This window comes from Xenia sp. Carnegie-2017, unplaced genomic scaffold (assembly GCF_021976095.1).
Source record: "Xenia sp. Carnegie-2017 unplaced genomic scaffold, XeniaSp_v1 HiC_scaffold_6, whole genome shotgun sequence".
NCBI lineage: Eukaryota > Metazoa > Cnidaria > Anthozoa > Malacalcyonacea > Xeniidae > Xenia > Xenia sp. Carnegie-2017.
The window spans coordinates 21,044,745-21,059,210 of record NW_025813526.1 but is presented as its reverse complement, the minus strand read 5'-3'; the positions used below and the strand labels follow the sequence as shown (position 1 = coordinate 21,059,210).

Sequence of the window (14,466 nt, the reverse complement as noted above, 5' to 3'; positions counted from 1 at the left end):
TCTGCGCATTTTGAAGATTCTTGTTTTGACCTAAATTTGAGCGTGCAAGTCAAGCTCAAAACAAGGTTGAAGAAAGATGCTTTCCCAACCGTTTACGTGGCTGGGATTCCTGAACCATTACAGGACGAAATAACCGATCGAAAGACAAGTAGGTTTACGCTTGTTTATGTTAATTTTTCTTTTGTCATAAGTAAATTCGATATAAGTTTTGTAGATTATGCGGCATACTCTCCATAAGCCATCGCTGAAGGAAACATGTTCTCTCAATGAGGAAGTACCATCTACTAGTGATGAAGCTGAGCATGTTTAAGTATGCACTGGGGAAGCAAATGATTCGCCATTTGAACGGCTTGCTATTTTCCATTTTTACATTTATGCTATGATTTAATTCCGTATATTTTTTCTTTTGTCTTTTTTCCCAGACTGACATTGAAGAAAAGATATTCTTTCATTTAATTCTTTCAGCTTAACCTCTCAGTAGTTGCACCGATTTTTTTTATTGTTTACTCTTGTTTCAAACCATTAAACTGCATGTCAACTTATATTGTGCATCCATGTATCTCCTATTTGGTTTTCATCTAGGCATATTTCCTGACCATTCCAAACTCAGCAAAGAAGGTCAACAGTCTCTACAGTGCACAAGACTATTCCATCATTGCCCCTCTGATGGTATGTAACCTGTTGTGCTACCACTTGGATATGCTATTCGAATAAAGTGGTAAACACAGGCAGGTAAAGGCCGAGTATTCTCCCATCCCATAGACCCACAAAACCATCGCATCAACCATCTGTATGCCACAGCTCTCAAGTACCTAAAGTAAATAAAAAGGTTGGACTAATTATTGTTGATGACACAATGTTGATTATAATATTGTTTCTCATACAATTTACAATCTTACATATTTAATGACTGTGATGCTTGGCGGCGATAAGCACGTCCATTCCTATCTCTCAATAGTGGCCCGACGTTTTCAAGGACAGCCTCATGAACTAAAGGCCCAAATTTGGCATGCTGTGTTATGCATGATATTTTCTCAATGCTGCCATCGAATGTCATTTTCTGTAAAGCTGGTCCAATTTCCTTACAGCATCTGTGCTCTAATGCGCCTTCTAACAAATCGGTATGACAACATTGACAATTACACCTGAAACGTGGGAGCATTCTGGTTTATAAAGTAACTTTATGTATATTGCAAACAGGAGAAAACAGCAACTTACCATTCACCAAGTGGAATTACGCCATCACTTCGTTGTTCTAATGTCGCAGGGAGAATTTCATCGGGATCATCTGGAGTATGCACTTCATCACCATCTCCTGCTAGCGGTTCATTGTCATATGCGAAGTCGTTTAAGTGCTTGACATAACCCACGGATTTCGAGCTCGAATCAGATACGCATTCAGACATCGAATTCGAATTATCTGAGCACTGATTTGAGGCCATACTTTCCGGAAAACTTGTTTTTTAATATTTTATTGAAAATACTGTCATTATTTGTTTTTAAGACAAGAAAAACGACAACAAAATCACCTTCTATAATATAATATTATATTGACGGAAACAGACGTGTTCAACTATCTACGTCACAAGTATCAATATGGCGTCGTAAAAAATTCGCAAATAGTACCCGACTTTGGAGGCAAAGTTAAGCAACTTATATTTATCAGTTTAAGTCCAGCGACATGTCATAGTTCTTCAAATAATCCAAATTTTCAATTAAGCTCATAAAAAAGGGGGGCTAAAATTCGTGATATAACCACTTTAATAGTCAATGTAGAAAGCCGTTCATGAAATTGGCCAAATACAACGACTGCATGCTCTTACCGTACTAGGGGAGAGATATTTTTCTTTCCACCAAAACCACCATCTTCCCTTGGTCTTCAATAAACCTTGCTCGCTTGATCCAGTCTTCAAAGGTCTTGTTATAGATGCTATTTGCATCCTCTTCGCTAAGGTACCATTTGTACCCACTGACCCCAAGTTGAAGTTGCCTTCCTTGGGCCAAACTTCACTTGCATTTCCGAGTCTAAGCTATGGTCCTGCCTATCCTTCTGCGAGGCAACAGCCGCTGCGATCATGCATAGCTCTTTAAAGCAGTATATTCACACAGAGGTTTTTCGAAGGTAAATTATAAAGAAAATCACAATTATTGCATGCCAGTCACATACTTAAAATAGTTGATATAAATCAACGCTTACTAAGACACAAATTTAAAAAAGAATTAAAGCAGCACCGATAAACACAATTGGATTATTTTAACCAAAAGAACACTTTTATTACCTCTTAATCAAGACTATTTTTGAAAATGCAGATGCAAATTTCTTTAAATATATTTATTTTTATTCCTGCATTAAAAAAATAGCCTTACAGTGGAATATACTGAACACCAGGATTTGTTGTGGCTATTGCCCAAATTATATTAGAGATCTGACCTGTTAACAGGCCTAACTAAATAAAAGGTTTATTATTATTACACTTACGGTTTTCGACGAATCCTTGGCAGTTCGACGACAGACTACGATGAATGACAAATCTCATGCCAATTGTGAAGATGAAACGATCGGATGTTGAGCAAGGACAGCCACAAAAAAGCCCAAAATAATTTTTTGAAAAATTCAGAACGTTGATGGTGAAACCATCGTATCCAAATTTCAGGCTACTTGACAAACATCACCGCTTTTATGTCGACGACGGCAAACACAGAAACAAGATTGGCCATTTCTTGCAACTGTGAATGTCGTCTACGGCATTAAAACGGAAATATTGACAGCCAGTCGGAAAATTAGGAATTTTAGGTTTTTTAATTTCATGTTAAAGAAATTCCATGTTTTTAATACAAAAATTTTCAATTAAGTAATGTTGAAATTTGGGCATTTGATATTGTCCATTCTTGATCATTGTTCAGAGCATTTCATTAAAGTACGTATATTGTCCATTCTTGATCAGAAGGTTTCTACATAGGACAATTGAAGCCAATGTCAGTTTACACTATACTTCCATAAATGAAAAACATTGATAACATACTTACATTGAGCATTTTATTCACTCGTAATGTAGTTCAAGGGAAGAAGAATTTCAACCAAATTACAGAATTGTATTTTGTTCTTATGTTTAGATGAGCGTCGAGGAGCTGGTCGACAACAGCCACAATTTTCTTCAACCGCTGTGAACAATAACCACTTTCTTTAATTGTGGAGTCTACGATCATGGTAAATACACCAACATTTGTTCGTTGTTTCTCAACCTCATTTGATGACTAATTGTCGTTTAAGAGAAGAATGTCCATGTCTAAAATCAAGCATAGAGGAAACAAAAGTTACTAAGACGAAAACTTTATGGAAAGGCCACCCTGCACTTTGCATTAATGAACATCACATGCAGTGTCCCAATTCAATGTTTAATCAATGCAAAAGAACATGAAGCAAGACATTTACCTGAACATTTTTTCAAAGCACTCCAAGATATATTTCACCTTGGAATAATTTTGACTTCGGCTAACTATTCTTCGTGCAACTACAGACTTTCACGTTCAAATGGCACGTTCTTAGTCTTAGACTATGGCCCAAGTTTCACGAACGTGCTGTATTCTGATTGGTCAGTGACTAGGCGTGTTGTAAACTGTTGTGTTCTGATTGGTCATTTACTAGGTGTGTCGTCAATTGTACATTGTGAAATTTAGAATTTGCATGATTCATCACTTAGAAGTAATTAATCCCCATAGAGCGGTAAATGCAATTTAATACAATATAAATAAAAACGTATACTTTAACTACTGCAAATAGCAAATCCCAAGCATTAAAGTCTCCTTGGGGAACAACTACAGCTGAATCATGCAAATTCTAAAGGTCACTGATGTCAAAAATGATTTGATAAACCCTCTAGATTGTTATCTCATCTCATTTTCTTATTGTATTTATTAGCATTAACATTTGATCTCTTTTAGTTAGCATTCTACAGGGTGTATATAAAAACGACGTTTGGCAATTAAACTACTGTAAAATTTCGAAACCCAATCACTGTGCTAACCTCACTAGTGCATTAAATTTTCAATGTTGGAAAATCCTTTGTGCTTGCATCAACGTAGCTAACAATTTTCCATGCACCTGTGGGCTTGGCGTAGTGACAGACATTGAAATTATACAAAGGTCTTCAATGGTAAATGAATGCTGACCAGCCAGTTTTGCACACATCAAAGGAATGAACCGGATAGAAAAATTACATTACAATGTATTTTTTTATTTTATTATTCAACTATCAGCTGGCATTATATGTTGTCCCTTTTAAAGAATTTTCAATCTCCATGCGACAATGTGAAAGTGTGTAAAATGAAAGATTATAGTCTTTGGCGTGAAAGTGTGTGAAAATGCAAAATTCTAGTCTTTGGCATGAAGATGTGAGAAAATGCAAAGTCCATAGTCAACGGCAATGTATGCAATTGATTACTTTCATAAACTTACCTTTAGTTTTAGGGACTATTTATATGAGCTCGATAGCCGGGATTCAGCGAACGAACATGTAACATGTAACATGTTCTTACACAAACTTTCGGCAGTTATTTCAGTAAACAGTAAAGATACAAACGATGGACATAAAAGCAGTTAATATTGGAGGCAACAAATCGCCAAGAGAAACCCGACCTTGTGCAACGAAAATTTCCGCAATGCCATTCTGTAACGGTCCTCATTTCGTTAACGTCTTTTGTGAGTTCTTGAACGACTTTTTTAAAGAGCTTAGCAAAAAATAATCATGTATTTAACGTAAAGATCTTTGATAAACCAGCAATTGTCAAAACTCTGGTAAAAAAACCACCATGTAAAACAAAAACTTCGGCAATGCCATGTTTCTTCGTCAACATCTTTTCTGACTTCTTGAAAGACTTTTCTCGACAGCTTTGAAAAATGAATGAGGAATGAAGTATAAAGTTTGACTGAGGAAGAAGCAGCTGATATTTTTTGGGTAAAACTGATATAAATTTTTGTAAAAAAAAACGTAACTCTTCAACGGTTATTTTCGTTTTTTCGAGTTTGGGAACGACTTTTTGCAACAGCTTCAAAGAAAGAATTATGTATTCAACAGGTTTAACTTGTTGTGATGTTATAAAATATTGTGAAAATGGATTTGCAAGGCGGAAAGCGAAGTCTTATTATAAATATAATTGCCCATCATGAAACTTTTAATATGGCCATGGGTATATAATTTTATCAACAATAACGTTTCGTTTTTAGCTGAAGACATCTTCATATTACAATACATACATGTAGGAAGTAGTAAATCCTATTCTTAGAAATTTTGTACAATACTTACAATAACGACTGTATACGTTACGCTTCTTCTCTGAAATAAAAAGATTATATTACTCACTGTAATCATTTGAAACTTACAAATGAAATATTTTACGTAATACTTACGATAAAGATTGTTTCAGCAAGAAATCTCTTTACACATAGCGCGGGAAAGATAGCCAAAAAGTCATATGACGTATTGATCAAAATCGGTCACGTGTTAAGTGGTATAAACATTCGCCAGCAAGAGCTGGGTGACGCGGAATATGTAAATTGATCAAATCGTGCTGAGATAGCACACCATTTAATAGCATAGTACGTTTCGTGTGATGTATTTAATATACGATTGTTTTCATTTCAAGTTAAATATTATGTTTTAACTTGTTAAAACCCAGTATGATGTACTATTATATAGTAGCAAATACTGACAAATTATATCTGTATATAACACATACAATAAAGAGTCCTTGAAGTTGATGCATCATGAAATTCTTCTACTTTGTAGACATATTATATTTATATATACTGAACTATACGTATGTTATATATATAAAAGATAAAACGTTTCTCCGGATTTTTAAATGATTTTTATTGAGCTTTCGACTCGTTGCTTCGAGCCTTCATCAGAATGAAAAATATTATTTACACGTGCTTTTTTAGCTTGGAGACGTTTAGAGCGTCTAATTGGATGAGTGGGTGGATTAATGTGATTGGATGGAGTGAAATGCGTTGCCATGGGTTTTTGTGTGTTGTTAATATGGTTGGTGTTAATAATATTGGGGTGTAGTGTTTTAGTTTTGGTGTTGTTTGTAGTTTTTTTGTCCTTTTTCTTTAGTTGTGAGTATATGATGGGTATGTCGATATGTCTGTTTATTGTGTCGTTGTCTTCACTGTACCAAGCTTCCTTAAATTCGCGTGCGTGTTTAGTCTGTGCGCGTTTTTAGTTTCTGTCCAGTCGAATGTGTGATTGTTTCCGTGGGTATGTTCTGCCGGTAGTGAGTTCGGATCTCGTCGTTTTATGGCGTTTTTGTGTTCTGTGAGTCTTGTTTCAATTTTCTTAGATGTTTGTCCTATGTATTGTTTTGAACAGTCTTTACATGGTATCATGTAGATCGCGTCAGTTGTATCATGAATTGTTGTTTTGTCTTTATGTTTGGTGAAACATGATTTGAGTTTTTGTGTAGGTTTGTGGGCGACGTTAATATTATGTGGTCGAAGAAGTCTGGCAGTCATTTCTGATGTTCCGTTTATGTATGGTAATGTGATGATTTTTACTGTTTCGTCCGGTTTTTTGTTGTTTTTGTCGGTTTGTGTTTTGTTTTGTATTTTGTATATAGTTTTGTTTATGAAGTTTCTAGGGTAATTGTTTTTAATAAATGTGGAGTATAAGTACTTGCGTTCTGTTTTTTTGGCTTCTTCCGTATTACAATGAGTGTGATATATATATACAATATAACTTATACAATTTCTATGCTCTGTTTTTTTCGACAGACGTCCTACAAGTTTTGCCTTTTAACCATTATGTGCAGAAGGAACAGTTTGTTTTGTCGATGTCGTTGTTGAAACAGATGATACCGTTGAAATTTGCCTGTAAAATATTTGCTGAAAGTTTAAAGAAAAATTGATCAACTATTTATGAAATAATAGGTAGTAGCATTTTGATTTTCTTTCTAAAACAAGCCAAAGTTTGAGTTCTTTGTGTTGTATTATTACGAAATAAAAGATTTTTACTGTGTTTGCACGGGCTTATGCAAAACGAGGAGACCTTTGGGAGAACACGAGAGCAGATCAGTGCAAGCCCAAAACCGAAGGTAGAGTGTTGCACCTGCTCAAGAGTTCTTACAAACGTCTCCAAGGGTTTGCATAAGCCAGTGCAAACACGAAAAATATCTTTTTAAAAAAATATCAATAATGCGAAACAGACAAATTTAAAACAAACGTTTTAATTTTTCCTCTAAAATACATTCATGATTGATTTGCGAATTTTTTTTGATTGATTTGATTTGTTGAGCTCAGATCGGTTTGCACAAGCTAATGAAAACACAGCTATAGACCAATCAGCGCATGCGCTTGATTGCTTTATGTTCTTGTTTTGACTTTCAATTTTTTCCGTCTATTCTTGCCTTACAAACATTCACACTAAAAAATCGTTTAATATTCTGTATATTGAACAATAAATTACACTCAAAACATGATCACGTGTTTACTCACATGAAAAATGGAAAGTATTTGAACAAAGAACTCTTGCAAGTACTTTCCCCTAACTCTGGAACAGCACCCAGACTATAATTGATCAATTTTCTCAAGTAATTTTCCAATTGTTTCCGACGTGTTTCCACAAAATTGACGTCACGATTTCCAATAATTTTCTTCGCGGGAAACGTGAATTGTGCAACAGGTTTAAACTGCTTGCTTGTCTGTGCATAAAAAGGAAAAGGAAGGGATTGTACATTACGGCAAAACAATATGATTAAAAAAATTAAAATACTGATGTTTATTAAAAACCTTCTTATGTAGGGCATAAAAATCCGAGTATCTTTTGTAAACATTCCATTCATCGTCTTTGATACGGATATATACCTTGTGAAGTAAACGATGTTAAATTCTTTATTGAAGACAATAAATGGACCACTAAGCAGATGCTATATATATACATAGGAAATTTATATTTGATGATTCTCTGTATAAAACAGTGCTCGATGCCCTAGAGCAGAGCGTAAATATGTTTAGTGTTGTTGAGAAAAAATCACAAAACTACAGATTCATCCCGACAAGCCTGTTTCGTGATTAAAGGAAAATCCCCTGAAGAGTGAGCAGTCACGAAACAGGCTTGTCGGGATGAATCTGTAGTTTTGTGATTTTTTCTCAACACCACTAAACATATACATATGAGAAGTGAAATATATGTTTGTAAATGATGATCGTCCAGGTTAATAAAGTCCTGAGAAGGACTGTTTTTGTTGTTGTTGACTGACGTTTCGACAATCTTAGCGGTAGTCATCTTCAGAGTCAAATGAGGAGTAAACGTCAGGTTAGCCGTATTTGTTATCTGGTTCTTACGTCATTGTATTGTGTGTACAGGAAATGTGTATTGTCATTGTGGATTAGTGTGAAGTGAAATATTTTATTTTTAGTTGTGATGTGTGATTTAGGTGTGACGTTTTTAGTTGTAATGTGTGGGTGTCAATTGTGTATTGTCATTGTGAATTAGTTTGAAGTGTAATGTTTTTAGTTGATCGTTTGTTTGTATTGTGAATAAGTCGTTTGTAAGGTGCCGGTAATTGCTGTCATCTGTTCAGGGGGGTTTGTTCCAAGTTGGTATACCAACTTTCTAATGTAAGCCGTTGCCCCATAGTCAGTACTGTAAGTGATGCATTTTGCCGAGTCCCAGTCAATGTTGTGCTTTGTGATTCGGTGATGTTCGGCAATGTGATTAGTTTTGTCTTGTTTCTTAGTAGCTCGTTTGTGCTCAGTAAGTCTTATGTTTAAGTTCCTGCCAGTTTCCCCGATATAGGAGGCGTGGCAGTCGGAGCAGTTTATTTTGTAAACTGCACCTTGTCGTTCGTTGGGTTGTTCTTTGTCCTTTATGTTCGTTAGTACTTGTCGTAACGTTGTGATTGGTTTATGTGCGACACGTATGTTGTATGGTCGTAAGATACGCGGGATAGTCTCAGACGTACCTTTGATGTAAGGTATCTTTGTTGTTGTCACTGAGTTGTTCGTTTCGTTGGGTTGGTTAGGTTTGTAAGTGTTGCGTTTGATAAAGTCAGAGTTATAGTTGTTTTTGTCAAAAACACGTTTGAGATAGTTGTTTTCGTTTTGTAGAGCGTCCGGTGAATCACATATGATTTGTGCACGTCTTGTTAATGTTCTGATTGTGGTGGCTTTGTGTGATGTAGGGTTGTAAGATGATTGGTCTAGTAGTCGGTCAGTATGTGTTGGCTTGCGATAAACCGTTGTTCCTAGTTTTTGATTGTCATGTTTTACCAAACAGTCGAGAAAAGGAAAAGTTCCGTTTTCTTCGACATCTTTGGTAAATTGTATGTGGCTGTTCTGTTTGTTGATGTGAGTATGGAAGTAATCAATCTCGTCTGCATGTAGTGCTGTGATTGTGTCATCTACGTAAATTCAAACTACGACATGATCTTTTAAATACGATGACCACAAACACTTTTCTCAAGGGTGATGTATTTGAAACGAGGAAATACCAAATATAGATCATAAATCTTGAAATATAGTCCCTAGTTATCCCTAACCTACTCCAGATAACCATCAACATCATATCGGAAGAGTTATTTACTTTTTTTAGAGATAAATATATGGAAAAAATTGCACCTGATAAGAATGGTGAATGTTTGGAGACTTTCCTTGTACAAAAACAGATGGAATCCAAATGTTAATTAAAGGACGAGTATTGACAGACATGAAATTTGGACCAAACTCCGTCAAATATAAACATTCATCATGATTATCGTCCTGAGGAAGCTAGAACATACGAAGATACGTAGTTTTATTAAGAAATACTTAGAAAATAAAAAGAATATTTACTGCTTTTCATATTCATACCAAACAGTTCATATTGTACATACCGATCAATATTGTACATCTATTGTACTATAATGAACACACAGGTCTTTACTGAACATACCGGTCCTCTAAGATTGACAAGCTCTTCTTTTAATTTTCTTAGCTGACATTCACGAGCGTTCAACATTTTTTGTAGTCTTTCATTGAGTTCAATAAGTTCGCCATGCATATCAGCGACCTTTAAAGGGGTTATATCACGAATTTTAGCCCCCCTTTTTTATTAGCTTAATTGAAAATTTGGATTATTTGAAGAACTATGACATGTCGCTGGACTTAAACAGATAAATATAAGTTCCTTAATTTTGCTTCCAAAGTCGGGTACTTTTTGCGAATTTTTTACGACGCCATATTGATACTTGTGACGTAGATAGTTGAACACGTCTGTTTCCGTCAATATAATATTATATTATAGGAGGTGATTTTGTTGTCGTTTTTCTTGTGTTAAAAACAAATAATGACAGTATTTTCAATAAAATATTAAAAAAACAAGTTGTCCGGAAAGTATGGCTTCAAATCAGTGCTCAGATAATTCGAATTCGATGTCTGAATGCGTATCTGATTCGAGCTCGGAATCCGTGGGTTATGTCGAGCATTTAAACGACTTCGCATATGACGATGAACCGCTCGCAGGAGATGGTGATGAAGTGCATACTCAGATGATCCCGATGGAATTCTCCTGCGACCTTAGAACAACGAAGTGATGGCGTAATTCCACTCGGTGAATGGTAAGTTGTTGTTTTCTCCTGTTTGTAATATACATAAAGTTACTTTATAAACCACAATGCTCCCACGTTTCAGGTGTAATTGTCAATGCTGTCATACCGATTTGTTAGAAGGCGCATTAGAGTACAGATGCTGTAAGGAAATAGGACCAGCTTTGCAGAAAATGACATTCGATGGCAGCATTGAGAAAATATCATGCATAACACAGCATGCCAAATTTGGGCCTTTAGTTCATGAGGCTGTCCTTGAAAACGTCGGGCCACTATTGAGAGATAGGAATGGACGTGCTTATCGCCGCCAAGCATCACAATCATTAAATATGTAAGATTGTAAATTGTATGAGAAAGAATGTTATCATCAACATTGTTTCATCAACAATAATTAGTCCAACCTTTTTTATTTACTTCAGGTACTTGAGAGCTGTGGCATACAGATGGTTGATGCGATGGTTTTGTGGGTCTATGGGATGGGAGAATACTCGGCCTTTACCTGCTTGTGTTTACCACTTTATTCGGAAAGCATATCCAAGTGGTAACACAAAAGGTTACATACCATCAGAGGGGCGATGATGGAAAGGTCTTTTAACTTGTGCACTGTAGAGACTGTTGGCCTTCTTTGCTGAGTTTAGAATGGTCAGGAAATATGCCTAGATGAAAACCAAATAGGAGATACATGGATGCACTATACGGTAAAGAAAATCTTTTCTTCAATGTCAGTCTGGGAAAAAAAAAGAAAAATTATATGGAATTAAATCATAGCATAAATGTAAAAATGGAAAATAGCAAGCCACATGAACTTATCTTATAAGGTCTTCACACTTGAGTGCACTGCATCCACAAGGGGCATGTTGAGCATTAAACTACAATAAAAAAAATTATTCATGAAAATTAATTAGTTGCACAATCGAGTGAGATAGTCATCTTCAATCTGACAAGTATACATAATATTCAATGTTATATTAATACTGTAATCATCAGGAAAGGTGTGTTTATCAGTGCCCAGATAGGGAGGCTAGAGGGTACTATCACTTGCCTAAGGTGAACCCTCAGGCTGGTGGTGGGAAGGAGGTGCCTTACTTCTCCATTCCAGACAGGCTCCAAGCAATGTCTGACCACTGCCCTATCATCTACCAACTTCAATTTATTCTTTTTCAGTGAAGCATTGACCTCGAGGATGTCCTTTCATTGGAGCTTTGCATTTAGTACATTTGCGAGTACTTTTATTCCCAGAGCTATTTAATATTTGATCTGCATCATCTGTTAGGTCTTGTAACTGCTGTCTTTGCTGTTCCACTAAGGAAAAAGTGCAGATCATTACATCCTAAAATAATTGTAAACAATACCATTATCCCATACTTACAGCATGGATAAAGTGCAGCTTAAAGTCTTTTATACCAGCTTAAAGTCTTTTGTAAAGATGTAAGTTTTTTCTTAAGACGATGGCACGATTTACATGGAGACTGGGATTCACAAATATCTTCACCAACTGCATGTAGTTCTTCTTCAAATAGCGAATCGTTTGCTTCCCCAGTGCATACTTCAACATGCTCAGCTCCATCACTAGTAGATGGTACTTCCTCATCGAGAGAACATGTTTCCTTCAGCGATGGCTTATGGAGAGTATGTCGAATAATCTACAAAACTTATATCGAATTTATATGACAAAGAAAAATTAACATAAACAAGCGTAAACTTACTTGTCTGCGCTTTCGATCGGTTATTTCGTCCTGTGATGGTTCAGGAATCCCAGCCACGTCTATGGTTGGGATAGCGTCTTTCTTCAACCTTCTTTGAGCTTGACTTGCACGCTCAAATTAAGGTCAAAACAAGAATCATCAAAATGCGCAGAACACCGACAAGAGGTAGAGGAAGCCTCAAAACCCGGTCTATGTTTACGCACAAAATTTACCCATTTTCTATGTCTTCGCGGCTCTGTTTCTTTTTTAGGAAACAGATGCATCGACATTCCTTCTGTTTTTGAATCATTGGCGCAACTAATTTGATTAGGTCCGCCAGCAACACAGCGTTTTCCTCCGCGTTTCTTATTAAGATTACTAGTAGAATACGCCATGTTGATATATGTGTTCAACTATCTACGTCACTACTCATTAGCATACCGATCAAAAAGTTCGCAAAAAAAATGCTGAAAATCGTGACTTTGAACGTCCATAAAATCACTTTCACCAATCCAATTTCAATTATAATTGCAGATTTAAAATCACTGAAATAAGGTCTTTCAATTTAGCTAATAAAAAAGGGGGGCTAAAATTCGTGATATAACCCCTTTAAACATGATAAACAACATTTCATCACAACTTACGCCATGACGTCATCACCATGAAGTTTCCCAGGGATGAACAAGAAACGCGAAATCAATCAGCATGGCGAGTTTTTTTAAACATGTATCACGATTTCATTTCAGTTATTTATCCTCAGTTTTCATAAGTCAAAATATCTTCTTGTATTAGATATTTCTTAAAGTCACCGTGTGCATCGTATAAAAACATTTTCTATCAGATAAATTTCGGCTCATCTTCATGAAGCATATGATACCTGAAGACCTTTTAAGGCAAATGTTTCGTTTCGTAAAAGTATTATGGTTTAATGGAAATCTTACTTGGATCAACTTCCGCTCAAAATCTTTGTTTTCTTCCTTTCTACAAGAAAAAGAAACGAAATTCAACGCCGTTGATTCACTTTTGCTACAAATTTACTGTAAATACCTCACTTCGTCGACGTCAGATTCGGGAGAAAGAATGATAGAAGAAAGTCTTTCATTTTCTGGAACTACACAAAAGATTATCGAATATCTTAGACTTCTACATCTATTTTAAAGATAAACTATCCCTCTAACAAACCTTCTTCCATAATGTCATTTCTTTTCAACGATTGAACAGCACTTACGTATTTCTTTAGTTGGTGTTTGAGCAAATCATTTTCACTAAAGAGCAAAAACGAACAGGTCAACAGACATGCATCACCTCCCTTCTTTGCTGACGCCACTTTTGACTAAACTCAGTGTGTCTAACAAAATGTTGATACTTGTATACAACAAACCATTTCTTTTAGAAATAAGAAAATTTAAAAAACAAGCAAAAGTTAAACACAGGAAGAATGTATTTACACAAAGAGGAAGAACGCGACCGAATCTAGTTTTTGTGAATTGTTGATTCATGCAACACAGAGCTTTCAAAACTTTACTTTTGATCATATTTTAGTTTAACAGTGTTAAAGTTAACTTTTATTGCATTCTTTACTGTTATATGTATAGCGTTTTTTATTGATCATAAGTATTTACAATTGCGTGCAGTTGATAATTAAAGTGTATTGATAATTTACAATGGGTTATTCAATAACAAAGGTCTTTTTATAATATAAACTGACTTTTGCAATAATATACATGTAAGGAATTTTTGATTAGTGAAGTAAAAAAATCGATTTTAAATTTCAAAAATTGTGTCTTTATCCTTCACATTCAAATCCTATTTTAGAAAGATGATTCCTTTATTCCTGAGTTAAAACTTGTTAAACTTTATATTATTTTGCAGTAGTCCTTTGGAATTTGACTCATTTCAATGTTATTATGTACTCTGCATGAGGCTCTTACTTATGTATTTTTATTTCAATAACAATTATTTTTAGTCAGTGATGTACACCTAGCTATAGAACTTGAATGTTGTACAGAGATGTCATTAACGTTTATAATATTGTGGTCGCGTTGTTTATATTAAATCTCTCATCCGTTGTTGAGTATGTGACATGTAAAGAACTAAAGCAAACATAATTTTGTCACACGGTCGTCTTACTTCTAAAACGAAAGTAATTTTAGAAAAATTAAGCGATATTTTAGTACTACACTAAGCACATAACAAATTA

The 14,466-nt window shown here is 35.3% G+C and overlaps 1 protein-coding gene and 2 long non-coding RNA genes across 7 annotated transcripts in view; all 3 read right to left on the bottom strand.

Annotated features, from left to right (window-relative positions):
* LOC124457939 (sorting nexin-29-like) overlaps nt 1–13,503 on the bottom strand; it is a 61,751-nt gene extending 48,248 nt beyond the window's left edge. Inside the window, exons 1-8 of one of the 5 annotated variants that reach the window (XM_047008086.1) lie at nt 13,449–13,484; nt 13,314–13,377; nt 13,208–13,247; nt 9,930–10,046; nt 9,617–9,766; nt 7,787–7,861; nt 7,493–7,698; nt 6,779–6,869 (exon numbers count right to left, since the gene is read on the bottom strand). In XM_047008086.1, coding sequence (XP_046864042.1) covers nt 6,794–6,869; nt 7,493–7,698; nt 7,787–7,861; nt 9,617–9,766; nt 9,930–10,046; nt 13,208–13,247; nt 13,314–13,377; nt 13,449–13,458 — 738 coding nt within the window. In that variant the 5' untranslated portion in view covers nt 13,459–13,484 and the 3' untranslated portion in view covers nt 6,779–6,793. Of the gene's footprint in view, nt 1–6,778; nt 6,870–7,492; nt 7,699–7,786; nt 7,862–9,616; nt 9,767–9,929; nt 10,047–13,207; nt 13,248–13,313; nt 13,378–13,448 lie in introns of those variants that run through there. The other 4 variants (XM_047008083.1, XM_047008087.1, XM_047008082.1 and 1 more) reach the window with 4 other exon arrangements.
* LOC124457959 lies at nt 5,138–5,491 on the bottom strand. The gene is made up of 2 exons (XR_006952914.1): nt 5,408–5,491; nt 5,138–5,333 (listed from the first exon to the last, which is right to left on the bottom strand). It is a non-coding gene; the product is annotated as an uncharacterized LOC124457959 (long non-coding RNA).
* Nucleotides 11,744–12,164, bottom strand: LOC124457954. Its single transcript, XR_006952908.1, has 2 exons — nt 11,951–12,164; nt 11,744–11,883 (listed from the first exon to the last, which is right to left on the bottom strand). It is a non-coding gene; the product is annotated as an uncharacterized LOC124457954 (long non-coding RNA).
* Nucleotides 13,504–14,466: the final 963 nt, after the last annotated feature.